This window comes from Ixodes scapularis, unplaced genomic scaffold (genome assembly GCF_016920785.2).
Source record: "Ixodes scapularis isolate PalLabHiFi unplaced genomic scaffold, ASM1692078v2 PGA_scaffold12__126_contigs__length_90152505, whole genome shotgun sequence".
NCBI classification, from domain to species: domain Eukaryota; kingdom Metazoa; phylum Arthropoda; class Arachnida; order Ixodida; family Ixodidae; genus Ixodes; species Ixodes scapularis.
Window position 1 is genome coordinate 84641436 of NW_024609838.1, and position 15022 is coordinate 84656457.

The 15022-nt window shown below is 43.0% G+C and overlaps 1 protein-coding gene across 3 annotated transcripts; it reads left to right on the forward strand.

Moving 5' to 3' along the window:
* Positions 1 to 2655: 2655 nt before the first annotated feature.
* LOC115322682 lies at positions 2656 to 14554 on the forward strand. Of its 3 annotated transcripts, XM_042289582.1 has the most exons (7): positions 5907 to 6111; positions 6670 to 6898; positions 9130 to 9196; positions 10292 to 10454; positions 13851 to 13974; positions 14083 to 14144; positions 14464 to 14554. In XM_042289582.1, the coding sequence occupies exons 1-7, from the start codon at positions 5939 to 5941 to the stop codon at positions 14504 to 14506; spliced, it is 861 nt and encodes a 286-aa protein (XP_042145516.1). In that variant the 5' UTR covers positions 5907 to 5938; the 3' UTR covers positions 14507 to 14554. The 3 variants fall into 3 exon arrangements, with proteins under 3 accessions (XP_042145517.1, XP_042145516.1, XP_029838897.2); XM_042289583.1 differs by lacking the exons at positions 5907 to 6111; positions 6670 to 6898 and adding an exon at positions 2656 to 2853; XM_029983037.4 differs by lacking the exon at positions 14083 to 14144 and having other exon boundaries at positions 5909 to 6111.
* Positions 14555 to 15022: the final 468 nt, after the last annotated feature.

The window sequence follows — 15022 nt, forward strand, 5'->3', positions numbered from 1 at the left end:
ACATATATCAGTAAAAATATTCGCCCTGATAATGATATTAGGGCCCCTTTCGGTCGTACAAGCAAAAAGTTTTAGGTACTCGCGAAGACACTAGTTGATCTATATTGCATGAGTCTCATGTAATTGGTAAACTTATGTGAACATCCTTAAAGTGAAGTTATTTTAGAAGTTTGGGCCAATTAATCAAATGCTCATTTTGAAGATTGAAAGACAAATGAAATTCGGTTGTATATTTGACGTGGAACAATATGTCGAAGTGCATAAGATCGGAAAGCGAGTTAATCAAATAATGAATTTTAGATCGCAGCCCTTAGGCGCCTGTTCTCGCATTAAGCGGTGTCGCCGTCGCCGTCGGCATTGGTGTTACCGCCCCGCTAAATTTAGCGGGAAATTGAATTGGTGCTTGTGTCACGTGACGTCAATTTTCCCGCTAAATCTAGCAGTGAAACTGATTTTGCTCATGTTTCTCCTCTAAATTGAAATTTATTGGTATATATATATATATATATATATGTATATTCGTGGACGTCATGTGCAAAAAATAGTCACACTTAGTTTTTCATTCAGAATTATATTGTGAGCTGGACAGCTTCTTGGAAGTTGAAACTCGGTATTGACAGCAGGGTATACGCTATGTGCGTTTTAGGCCAATCGTGTCTCCGGTTAGGGTCACGTGCATACAGTATAGAAGCTGGTGATAAGGCAGAATACGGCACCTGCCTCAAGCCCAAGGCCACACATAGCATTCACTGCACTATCAACCTTGGGTACAAGTGACAAATCCTCTCGTTGTGGTTATTATTGGGATCAGGACCAGGTCCTGGTTGGGATGCCCCAGAAGACAAGCCTTTTGTGCGCGCACTGCCGCTTTTGCCTTTCCTTCTCTCCTTTTCTTTCTCTCCCTAAACTTAAAGCGTGGTAGAATGTGCCCCTTTGCCGAACCAATCAGCCATATTTTTTATTGCCTGACTCCGCTCTTTGTGAGCGGGGAATGTCAGAAGCATGGTCGCGTGTTGTAACGGATGATGCATTAGCCATTGGAAATGTCGGAATACCTGCTGCTGGACCTAGTTTGGCGTGTGTTGCGCCCTGCGTGGCTGCTGCGGGTTCGGCTTCTGCAGTAAATGCAGTAAGTATATCGGCAACAAGCGATTTCTTCAAAGAAGCCCAAGATTTTTTTTGTGATGCATTTAGTGTTCGGTTCTACAAATGACCGCTTGTGCTACATCATGTTGAGTCATCACGGACACCTTCCTTCACGTGTTCTGTTTTAGTGGTTCTCATGCCCCTGTTAACATATATCTCGGATTATACCTTTCAAGTCCTGTCTCGTCAACGTAAGTGCGCTGCAACCTACACTGTTAAAAAAACCCCGTAAAATTACAGGGAGCGCCAACGGGACCAGAGCCGCTCGCGAGCCGTCGTTGCCGTTTCGCCGTAAACCCCTCCACCGCACCCGAACGAACAGACATAGCCGGCGCGCTGCGCAGGCGCAGTCAATGCAGCCCTTTTATTCGGAGAGGCGGAAGGTCACGTGAACTTCTTTCCCGCGCTCCCGTGGGACGCTGTCCGCGTGAAGGCACCCCTGGCGCATGCGCAGTGAGCGTGTCGAGGCAGATCCCGCGCAATTCGGCGACTTTGTGGACGTGTTTTTGGTTCGCCGCATTCAAACCTGGAGATTTCACGGTAAGTGCATTACATCCCCTTCCTTGAACTGTTTGATGAATACCTGTCGCACCACTGTTTTCTTAGATGAGTCGAGCAGTTGTCTGGATTCACTATTATGCATTGCTCGCCACAAGCGTGTGCAGACGATGTGCGCCTCGCGCTGGAGGTGCGTAGCGTTTAGGGTAACGGGGTCTTTGCCTTGTTGCTTTCGAGTGTTACTCTAGCATTATCACGAGACGTAGTGTGTCGGTGTCCTACGTTTTTCTTGCTCCCTTCTTAGTTAAATATTATTCGGCTACGTGAAACGCTCTTGGATTAGCGCGCTCCGCTGGAAAGGCAGAGGTCCCTGGTCCGGTTCGAGGACCATGCACGCCGATTTTTTCGGCAGCTGCTTGTTCGACATAACGTGCTGTTCAGGTGTAATTTGTTTCGAAACATGCAAAGCGACACAGTGCAATGAGGTTTCAAGTGCCCACAATAATATACTGTATACGTTTGACCGAAGTGTAAAAAACTAGTGCCAAAATTCCTTTTTTTTTTTTGTTCGTTTGTGCCGAGCCGACATTTAGCTTCCGTGCACTCTCATATTGTTACGGTAGACTTGTGTGGATTTAGGAAACTTTATATTGATCGATTCGACCTTCGTGTCTAACACTGCCAGTACTCAAATGCTTTGCAGTACGTCTTTAAATCCGCGGTCTTATTTTTTTTTTTTTGAGTTCGTTGAGTTTAGTTTTCTCCATTCCTTGGTGCGCTACTGTGTAGCGACGGCGCCGGACTCTACGTAATGAGTCATGACTGAAACACATTTGCGAAAAGCGGCCAAATTGTATGAAGAAATCGCAAACGAAAATCAGACAGCAACTCCTATTGCCTTTTTTTTTTTTTTTTTTTTTTTTTTTTTTTTTCGGCGGGGAAACCCGGAGGGGGACGGAGCGATGTCGCAACGTTACTTCGGGAGTTCCGTCCGTTCCGTCCCTCTCCGGGTTTTCTACGCTATGGCGCAGCCGCGGCAGCCGCCGAGGCTGGTTGAGTGTTTCCGCGGTTTTTGATCAGCTTTGTACGAAGACTGATTTTCGCCAATCTTTGTCGTGTTACGTGTATGTGGTGAACGGAGCATTGCGGAGACTGAGAATTATGTGGGCTGTTCGCTGTGTTGTGGCATTCGGGCAAAGCAAGATCGCGGTGAGTTCGCTCGTGTACAGTCGGCGGTAAAAGTTTGCGGGGCGCGGGAGTGTCAGCCGAAATGACTGGTTGCGCCTTCTGCGGCGCGCGGCCGCTCTCAAGATTCACGCTTCGAGAATGTGCTTCCTTTCGTGCTCGAAGCCATGACTTTTTCGCTCGCTTCCGCCCGACGTGCACGAGATAACCGGGGACCGGCGCAAGGTGCCGCTATGACAGCCATCACGCCGCGCGTCTGCCTCAGCCGCCGTGGTGGGTGACGAAACTCACGCATGCTACAGATAACATTTCGCGGCACCTTGCGCCAGTCCCAGTTATATATCGTGCGTGTCGAACGGAAGCGAGCGAAAAAAAGCATGACCGCGAACAAGAAAGGAAGCGCGTGCGCATAGCGTGAGTCTTGGAGCAGCAACGTGCGTGAGAAGGCGCAGCCAGTCTTTTCGGCAGGCGCTCCCGTGCCCCGCAAACTTTTGCTCCCGACTGTACGTCGGCCGATGCTCGTGTCGGTGCACATCTCAGTCTCAACTAAACATCGAGCGCCGATTGTGGCTGACTCCATGCATGTAAGAACGAATTAATCTACCAGGAACTTCGTGAATAAGAACCAGGCAAGCGTGTGGCTGTAGAAGGATGTCGTGACCGGTGGCATACGTACACTGGTTTCCGCACGTTGCTTCTGTTTACTTTATCTGTTGTAATAGCAGTCTTTGTACCGGTGCGTGAAGGCCTCGGTTGCTTCGAAAACCAAAGCTGATACAGCCAGTCTCTTTTTATCCGATGATTCTGTCAAGTCCTAATCACGGCGTCATATATATATATATATGTATGAGTGCACGTTTGGTGTTGTTTGCATTAATTTGACTGCGGAGGACGTTGCCTTTTGCGCGGGATCAGTCTTCTCGTGTAACTTGTCTCCCAAATTTGCGTGCAACAATTTTTGCACCCTCCGATTTCCGTTCTATATTCGGTTTCTTTTCTTGTAAATGTGTTTCAGCCTTAACATTTTGCCGCGGCACAGCTCTGTTCAGAGAAGAAACGGTCTCAGCACAGCAGGGTGCACGAAGCGCGTCGTGTGTTTAGAGAAAAAGAAAATGAAATTGGGCAAGAAATGATTTGGTAACTGCACCGTAATAAGTGGCTGCCAGCAGTGGAAAAAAAAAAAAAAAAAGAGATATGTTGCCTTATACAGGGTGTCACAAATGAAAATTTACACGGTCTTTTTTACCGCAAAAATAAACTAGGCATCCCCGAACGCTCATTTTCCGCCCAAAGGTAAAGCTAGAGGTCACAACCAGATGCCAAAGTTTCAGCCTGATCCGATAACTTAATCAAAAGTTATAAATGATTTTCTGATAATTTCAATGGGAAAATGGAGCCCATTTTCGCCCGTTTTCGGTTTCTGGTGCCATAGAGCCCCATGTGTTTGAAAACTCCGTCGGCCGCCATTTTCCCATTGAAATTTTCAGAAAATCATTTATAACTTTTGATTAAGTTATCGGATCGGGTTGAAACTTTGGCATCTGGTTGTGACCTCTAGCTCTACCTTTGGGCGGAAAATGGGCGTTCGGCGATGCCTAGTTTCTTTTTGCGGTAAAAAAGACCGTGTAAATTTTCTTTTGTGACACCCTGTAGTTGGAGTTAAGTCATCTGCCTTATTGTAGTATTTGAGGTAGAAAGGAGAACAAACTAGATGCCTGGGCCGGCTTGCAAGAGACAGCGTCTCGGTTGAGACTGCTCAAAGAAAGCGCTGCCAAGGCTCGGGCGCGCGAGCGTCTAGGACTTGGTTTAAGCTCTAGCACTAGCCTTGACAGCGCTTTCTTTGAGCAGTCTCAACCGAGACTCTGCTTCATGCAAGCCGGCCCACATATCTAGAAAACCAATTTTCTGCCCCAAAAGGTGGTAAAAAAAATGTGTCACATTACTGTGCAATTGCGGGGCGTTAGCGTGAAACATTTTCGCGGTAGACTGCAGCGCAAACAAAAAATGGAAAAGAGCAAGAAAAAAAAAAAAAACAGTAAGTCCAGCGCGAAATGCTAGGGAAAGGAAGGTGGGAGTGGAGGAAGCAGATGGATAGCTGGCAAGGAGAGGAGGAATTTCCTTGCCAGCGTTGTTTACTTACTCCTTTCCATGTTCCTTTCCCTTGCCCTTGGCAGCACTTTAAATCAAATAGCGCTGCGTCGTCCTGGCTTTCATTGCACTGCTCAAGCTATGAATGACAAGGCGCTATACCATTCCAGCCGAGCTCTGTTCACCTGACCTCTCAAGCTAGATGCACAGAAGCGAAAACCTAGCCGAACGTTTCACATGACAATTACTGCGGCCATTCATATTACTACTGCCCAATGTCAGCATGCTAGACTGTAGCTCCTCATGGCTCGGGCAACCTAAAAGAACACGGAAACATAGTTTTGTATGTTAAGACTGGACGACAAGACGACACGCACGCTGCAGGTGTAGACAGGCTGGTGCAGGTGTTCTATCTTTCTGGTGTAAATAGAAACATTGCCTTCAGATTAACACAGAACATTGAGGATGGCTGTTTTGTACTTCAGTTTAAACACAATGTTAGTTTTGAAACTTAATGAAAGCTCACGTTAAGTGCTAATCCTTACTGTGTTAATTTCTAGATAGGTGTATGTTTATGCTGTGTGTCATTATCTTCACAAGCACAGTTGATTTAATGTTCACTGACTTCAGTTGTGGCAGGAATAAAAAAATTTGGGGTCAAGGATTAATATCTTTGGATTAGGACTTCGCCATGATTGCTTCGAATATTGGTAATGTTTCAGGTATCTTTATAAAAATGCAAAGATAATGTGTTTAAGTACAAAATTGGGACAGAAAAATGTTTTTTTGCAGATCTTGGGACTTAAAGTAGACCTTCTATCAGAAAAAAAAAAGCCAAATTGTTCAGCTCTCATGTCGTCTTAGGATATTGTATTTCTCAGGGTCCCAACAAACATGTTCAATATTAAATCAACTTGAAATAAACCAAGCACTCCTTTTTGGTTATAGATGAGACATCACTGCAAAAGATGCCAGAAAAAGTTTACATCATTGGACACATTCTTCAAGCACACATTATATCATGAAACATCATCAAGAGGTGTTCCATGCAGCGTTGTCGGCTGTGAGGCTGCATTCAAAAATTACAACTCATTGCGAAGCCACATCACAAGGTGTCATTCTCCGCTTGCACCTCGTAATGCAACTAACTTCCAATCCTGCCGGACATGCAGTGTTAGTTCCTGCAGTGAAGAGGTGAGCCCTGGAAAGGCTTTTATCGAGCACCTCAAAAAACATCTCACCGGCAACCCGCCAACTGTTGTAACTTGTCCAATTGATGCGTGTGATAGCCAGCTTAGGACATGGGGTTCACTCATGACCCATCTTTCCATATGCCATGGGAATGGAAAAAAAAAATCAGTGGTGACAGAGCCAGTAGAGTAGGATGAAATAGTGACGTCATGCTGTAGCAAGGATGACAATGCTCTGGAGAACATTAGGGAAAAACCAGACGTTGAGAGTGAAGTGCCTTCAGTCATTGATGATGTGGATCCCACTCACTTAGATCAAGACTCTTTCCTTTTTAAAAAGGCAGAATATGTTCAGTTCTTTGCAAGAGTCACTCACTCCTAAAACAAACATACACTATTATGCTCATAAAAAGGTGCTTTGAACGACGAATACGATTGCTACTTTCACCATACAGTGGTCCTTGCAGATTTCTTTCCTTCAATATTTTGCTTTTCCCAAAAAGGTATTTTGATTACAAAGATTTTGGATATGAGGAGTCAGTGATAACATGAATTTTTTAAGGCTTACAGGTGTCTGTCTGGACGGAACATTGAGCCTGCCCAAAGATGTCCTCCTCCTCGTGACATTCCTATGTTCAAGCCCCAAAAATGATGCTGTGCTCGAGTGGAGCCTCAAAATCAACAAGGCCGAGGCAGAGTTCAAAGATCAAAACGCAGCAGCTGTCTGCCTCCTCCCATTGCTTGCATCCTACTTTCAAGAAAACCTCGGAGAGCTCTTCCAGTTACATCAGGTAGGAGCATTCATAATAACCAGGTTATTTGTTTCCAAAGACACATCCTCATGACCTTGTTGAAAATAACTTCCTGGAAGTCTCACACAGGCAGTCAGCATTCCACTGAGAAACTATGCATCTGGAAATACTAAACTTTTCTTCATTTTTTGAAATTTTCAGCTATATCAGTCTTCCTGTATACCGTAACATACCGGTCATGCACCTATGTCCGAATAGGCGCCTACCTAGTGATTTTTAACCATTGGAGCAATGCCTTGTACTCTTTCTGCAGTTTCGCTTTCTGAGCGACCATCCCCCCACTTTTTCAGAACTGTCTGCAAAATCTTTGTGAACGCTTTCTTGGTATCTGACGACAATGCTGATAATGAGCACGTAAAAAGTGAAATTACTATTGCTCTACGAGGAGCCAAACCTTCCTTAATCTTTTCCTGGCTGAGGTGGCTCAACTTATTATACTTCACTTAGAGTGCAATGGGAAGATATGCAACTCTAGGCTGGGTCATCTTATAGTATGTTCTACATAAATATTTCACTAAACCAAAGGGGGAGCGGCGGTGGGCACCCACTCTTGTACCACTTGCTTCTAATGGGTTCACATGATGTTTTGCATTTTTGGGATCGAGTGTTAGAGTTAACACAAAAATTGTGCTAGAGAATTAACTAGTGACAAACGTTTGTACTTCCACTTCGACTCCTAAGTTAGGATCATTTGTTTTTAATATTAGCAGCTTCCTTGTCCCGCAGGTGTAACAATGAGGCTTTGTGACAGATATCAGCAGATACATTGCTGCTTATTTAACGTTGTTTTTTAGTTGTTATTGAGCGTTAGGACAACAAATGTTTGTAGTTAAAAATGTCCTATAGGTGGGATGAAGGGTTAAAGGAAATAAGGGTGAGATGAAAATAAAGTGGGTGAGACGAACCTCTTTCACATAAGTGAGGGGTGAATGGAGAATAGCCTTTTGGTATTCCTGAATACCCGTGGGATTAACAGACTCTTTCAAGGTTTGGGGTTCTTGCATGTGTGGGCAGTACCAGGAGTGCGCTTCTGTGACTGTGACCTCGCAGTGGGCGCATAGGCTCTTGTCTTTTTCCTGTGTATGGCGGCTTATGCACCATGTTCTTGTGGGTGTTACATTTTGCTGTTTCCTTGGAAACCATAGTGGTGTGGGTCCGTTGTCTTTTCAGGCGAACCTCTTCCCACCTGGTATAATTACCATCTGGGAGTGGGTCTAAGTCTTCTTTGAGTAGAGCCGTGAGGTGTTTTCAGTGGGCCTGTTGTTTGGCTTCCTGGGAGAATAGGGGATCCTTTGTGTCTTTTTCAATGAAGGCGGCGCTGTTGTCACCAAGGATAGTAAGGATAAGGGAAGACAAAAACTCGCATGCGGCGGCAGACACTGTTTTATTTACTTGGGAATGGTTTGGTGTACCAGGAAGCAGTGGATTTAAAGTTGTCGGCCTTCCTGCCAGAGTCCTTTAAATGTGCCCCACACTCGTCGTGTGTTATCTCGGAGCTTGCACCTCAGTTGTTTACGGAGCTTCTGGGTGTATTTTTTATCTTCACCGTGCTTGCATTGAAATTGGCTTGGAGTTTTCAGTCCTTATTTCTCCTGTAACATTGTTGGGCTTGCAGTCGGATAGCACACAAGTTGAGGAGATGAAGGTCGGGGTCTGGGTCGTCTTGTTTGGCTTGGTACTTCTGAGTGGATGTGGCTTTCATTATTCGCTCACCTAGACACTTTTTCAGGTGCTAGGTTAATGAAGCTGATCTGTCATTTAGTGTTGGGGTGTCTTTCTGTCATTAATTCTATTTCGACGGGTAGGTGCTTGCTTCCCAAGGCGTCGGAGCAGTTCGCACTCGGGCTTGGATGTTGTGTATGGCCCATGTCAAGTCTTGGGGTGTCGTTCTCAGTGCGACGTTTGCCAATGCGAATGGCAGTCTGTTTTTCTTTGAGAATTCATAGATTGGCCTGCTTGGCGGGTGTGAAGACATTGCACTCTCTGTCATTGTCTCGCTTGTATCCCCATATTCGTGCATCTGCGGTAAAGTCGCCGGCCACGATAAGTTCTTCGGGCATCATTCTTTGCGATCCGCCTTACGTCGTCTTGCTTGTGTCCCACAGTTCTACATTCTGTGGGAATAAATATAGACCCATAGATGTATGGTACCTTCACTAGCATTTTGTGCATTTCTCAATTAACCACACATGTTTTCTGACTTTTCTTAGGTGACAACAGAAATCACAGAGGAGTTTCGTAACAGTCTGCCTGCTTCTCCTGTAATTGTTGCACTGGGTGAGCGTCATGTGTCTTTTCCTTGCATGCTTTGTATTTTTGAAGGTGCTTTCTTTTTTAATTTGTGTTGAATTTTGGAACAACAACCTAGACCGTTTTATCGTGGGTTGTGCCATTTTGAGAGTGAGAGAGAGAAGAGGGGTCAGTGCAGATGACTCCTAGTGACTCAATTGTAGTGGGATACTGTAGTGGTGTAACCAGAGTGCTGGAATACTGCAGTGGTGTAACCAAAGGGTGGTGTGCCGATTTTGACCAGAGCTAGATAGACGACCACATTGTTTGGTTTCGGCAGCCTTATCAAGCACCAATGTAAAGCACATGTCCTGGTATTATACCATACTTTGACAATCAATGTTTGATTGATCCAGCAAGAAAAAGAGAAGTTTTTATTTTGGTTTGTGAGTGAAAGTGCCACAAAACGGCATACAGCCCAAACAGCAGGTGCCTGTGAGGCATTTGATTGTTTGGGCCTGCATTCTGTGTCTTGTCCAACCCAAACAGCCAAATTTTCTGCTCGTAGAATGTGGGGTCGCATGCGGTCTCCGGTCATTTAATTTCTAGCTAAAGCAATTTAAACGAAACCGACGACTGGCATTGCACGTTGGCATCAGACTTCCATGCTACTGATTCTGTTCACAAACTCAACAAAAAGTGTTTGATTCTACATGCTCATATACAAATTTTTTGTTTTGTTCAAACCTTCAGGAGCACTTTGCATAACTTAATGTCATTACTGGGTATGGTAGCTCAACACTATTTAGTGCGACCCTTATTTGGCTTGGCATATAAGGTGTGCCTTATCTGTGATTGTGATGCATCTCAGTCTCAGATATGCGTCACAATCCTATATCGGTGTGCCTACCTATTCAGTGTCCCTGCTGGTAATACCTCTATAGAAGTTTCGAGATGCGAATATGACAATGGTATTTTTTTCTTCATTTAATGCGTGAGCGTTAAAAGCCCTATTAGAGAAAAAGCCGGCGTAGTGGTGTCGGTCGCATGACTTTTCTGGTCACTTGACTAGATAGGTCGATACATCTGATACTAACACATTTTCTCCGCATTAATTACATTAATCGCTTGTTTCTTTCCTAGGCCGCTCACTTTTCGAATGCAGCTGCCAGCTGTTTGTGGACCATGAGGTGATGGTGGAAGATGTGGGCTTTCTGCAAGCTGTGGAGCTCCTTTTCGCCCTTTATTATTGTTTAAACATCCAGTATGCCAAAGGTGCGGGAACCACACTTGAGTTCATTCAGAGGTATGGTTTATTTCCTTGATAATTTTGAGCCTCATGAGAGGCAATAAAGAGCAACTCTGCTGAATTTTGGCTGAGAAAACGATTAGTTCTCTTTATAATCATCTAGGAAGGCTACAACTGAAATCTTTCTGTATATAAAATTGGACCCTCAAAGTTTGACAAGCGCTAATCTGCTAATTTTAGCGAGCGATGTGCAGGCTAGCCAACTTTGGCACTTCCTTCAGATGTGACGTCATGTTGATGTCTGTTGTATACACCGGCTTTTTTCTCTTTCAACGCCATCACATGTCCAGTCAGTTCAGACAACACTACCTAGAGTTGACCCAGTGAGTGGGGTAAATCACGTAATCATGCATCTGCCATGGACATGAGTGTGCATGCAACTGACGTCGCTGCTTGCTCTTTGCCGAAGTTTCGGTTTCAATTTGCGACTTGAGTTATAAATAGCAAAGTTGCACAAACAATATTCTACTTTTCGTGAAACAATGTAGAGTTGTTCATGAGTGCTTTTCAAAGTAAGGTCATCCACTATCTTGAAATTTTCTAAATTGAGTAGAGTTGCCCTTTAATTTGTCACTGGCTACCCATATTTCCAAGCTCAATTTCAGAGTCCATTATTAAACCACAATAGGGTGTTGTATTCTTGGACCACAGAATGAATAAAACGTGCTCGGGACGAAGGAGACGACAAACATTTCTTTCAACTAAGAACAACAGGAATGAACTTAAGAGCACTCCGTGCAATTCAGACTGCCAAGAAAATGGAGAGAAAGGGAGGCAGGAAGATAAAAAGGAAAGTGTAAAGTTAGAATTGTAACTCATGCTGTTACTTCACTCTTTTTCTTATTTCCTTCCTTACAATTTTTGACACTTGCCTTTCTCTCTTTCTGCCTCCCTTTCTCTCAATTTCCTTGGCGGTCTGAATTGAAGGAAGTGCTTTTAAGCTCATTCATGTTGTTAATTAAAAGAAATGTTTGTCGTCCTTCGTCCGGGTATGTTTTGTTCTTTCTGTGGTCTGTGAATTTTACCAACACACTCTTCAGTTACTTTAAAGGTTGTTATATCTTGCATAATAATTCGATTTAAAAATTTCACCTAATGTTACAATGTGACTATGTTTGATCCTATCCCAGAAATCACAAATAAATATGTCAATATATCTACTATTCCTATTGTTTTATCTTTACTGAATGTGTTATTTACTTATAATTCTATTTGGCATTCAGTTAGAAGGCAGAGTCATAAGCAGTATACATCATTAAATTATTTTTGGCTGGAAACAAATTGGAGCCTCAAAATATGTTTAATATACTCAGCTAATTATTTATTTAAGAGTTTCTTTACTGCACCACACTATTCTGTATCACTCTAAAAGTGTCTAGAAGTGATATGTGCAGATGATCTCTAATTCATCTAATTCATAACTAAATTTGACTGATATACAACCTTTTCACAACTTTTTGAAGCTTTATTTCTGCATGTTTTAGTAGCATGTGGTTCATGTTTGATTTTGTACCTGAATACCTTTTTCTCGTCTTTATACATGTTTATCAATCGTATGTTCTTTCGACAGTGGGTGGCCAAAATGTGGCTTCCTAAAAAAAGAGAATGATTCTCTTACAACATTCCTTTTGCCATGTCTGGTGCTTTTAAGCAATCATTAACAGCTAGTTGAGTATTTTAGGTCATTCAACTGTCTGCAATACTAATTATGCAAATGAGTGCTTGCTTAATTACGAGTAGAAATGCAGAGGAGGAATTGCTTTGTGACTGTGTAGGACAACAGACAAATTTTAATGCTGTATTGTAATAAAAGAAGTAAGCACGAAGCAGGGATGGGCAAAATACATGCAAATATGTATCGAAATACAAATACAAAATGCTTCGTCAAAAATGTATTTAATTACAAATCTAATTACTTTAGCAAAAAAGTATTTAAGTACAAGATACAAATACAGAGAGAAAAGTAGTTGGTCTCTTCCAAATACTTTTCCAAATACATTCCTTAAAATTTGCGTCAGCGACTTCAGGGCACCTGCAACAGGTTTCTGGGTATCTCATTTTAATTTTGCATCGCACACTCGGGAGTTAGTGCTCGAGGCTCTAGTAACGTAATACAAATATAATCACAAAAAAAATATGTAATCAGCTTGGACGTAATAGGTGAAAAAAGTACAGAGCTTCAAGCAGTTTTTTTTTTTTTTTTTGTTGATTACATTTTGTTATAGACAATCAAAGGACCGAGACGACCAAGACGCGCAGCACTAGCTACAGATTTTTTTATTGTTGCAACTCGCACCAGTTACAAACATCTGGATGACCCGCGCATTTAGAATGTTCGAGGCAAAAGTATGGATGGAAATCAGGCTGGAAAGCATCACAAGTTGTCACTGTCACTTATTTAGCCAGTCTGCCTGTGAACGTCGATTTCGTCACTATTCTTTCCCTGGACTAGCATCGTAATTACAAAGTCACAAAACGCTTGTGCTTGATTGAGAGACACTGCATTCGGTGCAGAACGTAGTTTTCTTCCTGCTCTGGACAGTGACAATAAATTTGAGGGATGTATTTTCGCCCACAAAATTGTATTTAATTACAATTGTATTTGAAATACACACGTTTTAGTATTTAAATACACACATCAAATACATTACAGAATTTTTAATTAAATACAAATGCAAAATACACAAAGTATTTGAAATACGTAGTTCAAATACTTGTATTTGAAATACTGCCCATCCCTGGCACGAAGTATGTACTTGTTCTTCTGTTTATGTCGCTGCTATAAAATTTACTTTTGTTTGCTTCCAAAGCTTGTCCCAAATGACTCAAATCAATTACATTGCTGTCTGTTCAATATCTTTTTAAATCAACATGTTTTTAGTGTTTTGTAGGTCTAAAAGTTGCATATATGAATCCTACCCCTTAAGATGTGCCACATGGGGCTTATAACTTCTGAAATATTCCGAGTTCTGTATCCCCATCGCATCTGAGTGAGGGAAGCCTTGAGTGCCAGATTTTCTCCTCTGTCAGAAAAATGACACATTATTACAATATTTTTTTGTTGTTCCCTCATTGTTTTATTTTCCTCAAAATCTAGGCATGAATTTGTACCTTGACATATTTTCTTTAAGTGCACAGTGCACAGTCTGCTGGCCTAAATGTAGGTTTTGCTCAGCTTGTTATGGCTTAATTGTTATTTCAGGAACCTTCAACACACTTATACATTTGAACTGTGCACCTATGTGACTTTGGTGGCAAAGCTTAGGGCTTTCGACATTAGTTGTGCATGTAAAATATCAGCAAGTACTGATCCCAAATCCTTCACTGCAATTTTTTTTTCACTTGTCTGGTTTCTGACCAAATACTTATGGGCCAATCTGCTATTTGTTTCAGATACCAGGTTGGTATCAAACAACATGATGGGTCACGACAGGAGGCCGGGAGGTCGAAAGGAGCTCGGGCAAGAGCAATCAAAGCCGCCACAGATCTTGCTGCTTTTGAGAAAAAATGGAACAGTGTGAGTACATATTTGATTTGGCATGTGTACGATGTGGTATCAAAAGGTTTCCAGTCTTGTCTTGTATTAAAAAGAAAAGCAAATGGCGGCACAACACTGCATTCACAGGGGTCGAGGGCAGCAACCTTGATCTGTCATGGTGCTGAGTGGCTCAATGTGGCAATGCACAGGCGAGTTGGTGCATGATTATAACTGGTAGCAGCATGCAAAAACACACGGACAAAGGGACGAATGCACAGGACTTCGGTGTTTCCTTTTCATTAAACATTTAGTTGAAGTTCAGCGCTCGCCTTGTGCATTTCCTCCCTTTGTCCTTGTGTTTTTGCGCGCTGCTACCAGAGGCTTAGAGCATCGCTCTGTGAGCTTGGGAGCCCCTGCTGTACAGGTTTTTGTGACTTCATGTGCGTGCGCCTCTGCAATTTGTGCAAGTGGTTGTGGTCCTCCCGTAGCCTTTTCAATCATCTGAATATGAATTTGTTTTATTTTCAGCTCATCTGATGATCGATCGGATGCCATGAAGGTTTCTTTATAATTATGTTCTTTTACGGTTTACAATATAGTTCTTCAATTTCAAAACTGCCTCCGTTTTGTCTTGTCCCTTTTTTCAGACACACTACACTTGTTTATAAGGATTTGTCGTTATATTACGGAACTGTACTGCGCTAACTCATGATGCCAGACGTTATCTGTAACCCTCCGTAATACTACCAAGGCCGTAGCTGAGAGTTCACATTATTGTTACTGTACAGCGAGCACACAGCGATAGAAGTGCAGTACGCAAGTACGGGATTAAAGCTGCAAACTAAACTTGAGGTATGCAAGCCGTCAAGCGTTCCGGCGGTATTGAAGGCGTAAGGGAAGGGTACGGTAACTGAACTGTTACCGTTACAATACGGCAATGGAAGTGCAGTATGAAAATACGGGACTGAAACCGTACCCTTCCCTTACGCCTTCAATACTGTCTGAACACTCGACGACTTGGATACCTGGAGCTAAGTTTGCGGCTTTAGTCCTGTACTTGCGTACTGCGCTTCTATTGCTGTATGTC

What these genes read in the sequence shown, in the direction of transcription:
- LOC115322682 (XM_042289582.1), top strand. Translation starts at nt 5,939, where the DNA reads ATGAAACATCATCAAGAGGTGTTCCATGCAGCGTTGTCGGCTGTGAGG. An exon ending in TTAGTTCCTGCAGTGAAGAG is followed by an intron (nt 6,112 to 6,669) that starts GTGAGCCCTGGA and finishes GAATTTTTTAAG; the next exon opens with GCTTACAGGTGTCTGTCTGG. An exon ending in TCCTGTAATTGTTGCACTGG is followed by an intron (nt 9,197 to 10,291) that starts GTGAGCGTCATG and finishes TTTCTTTCCTAG; the next exon opens with GCCGCTCACTTTTCGAATGC.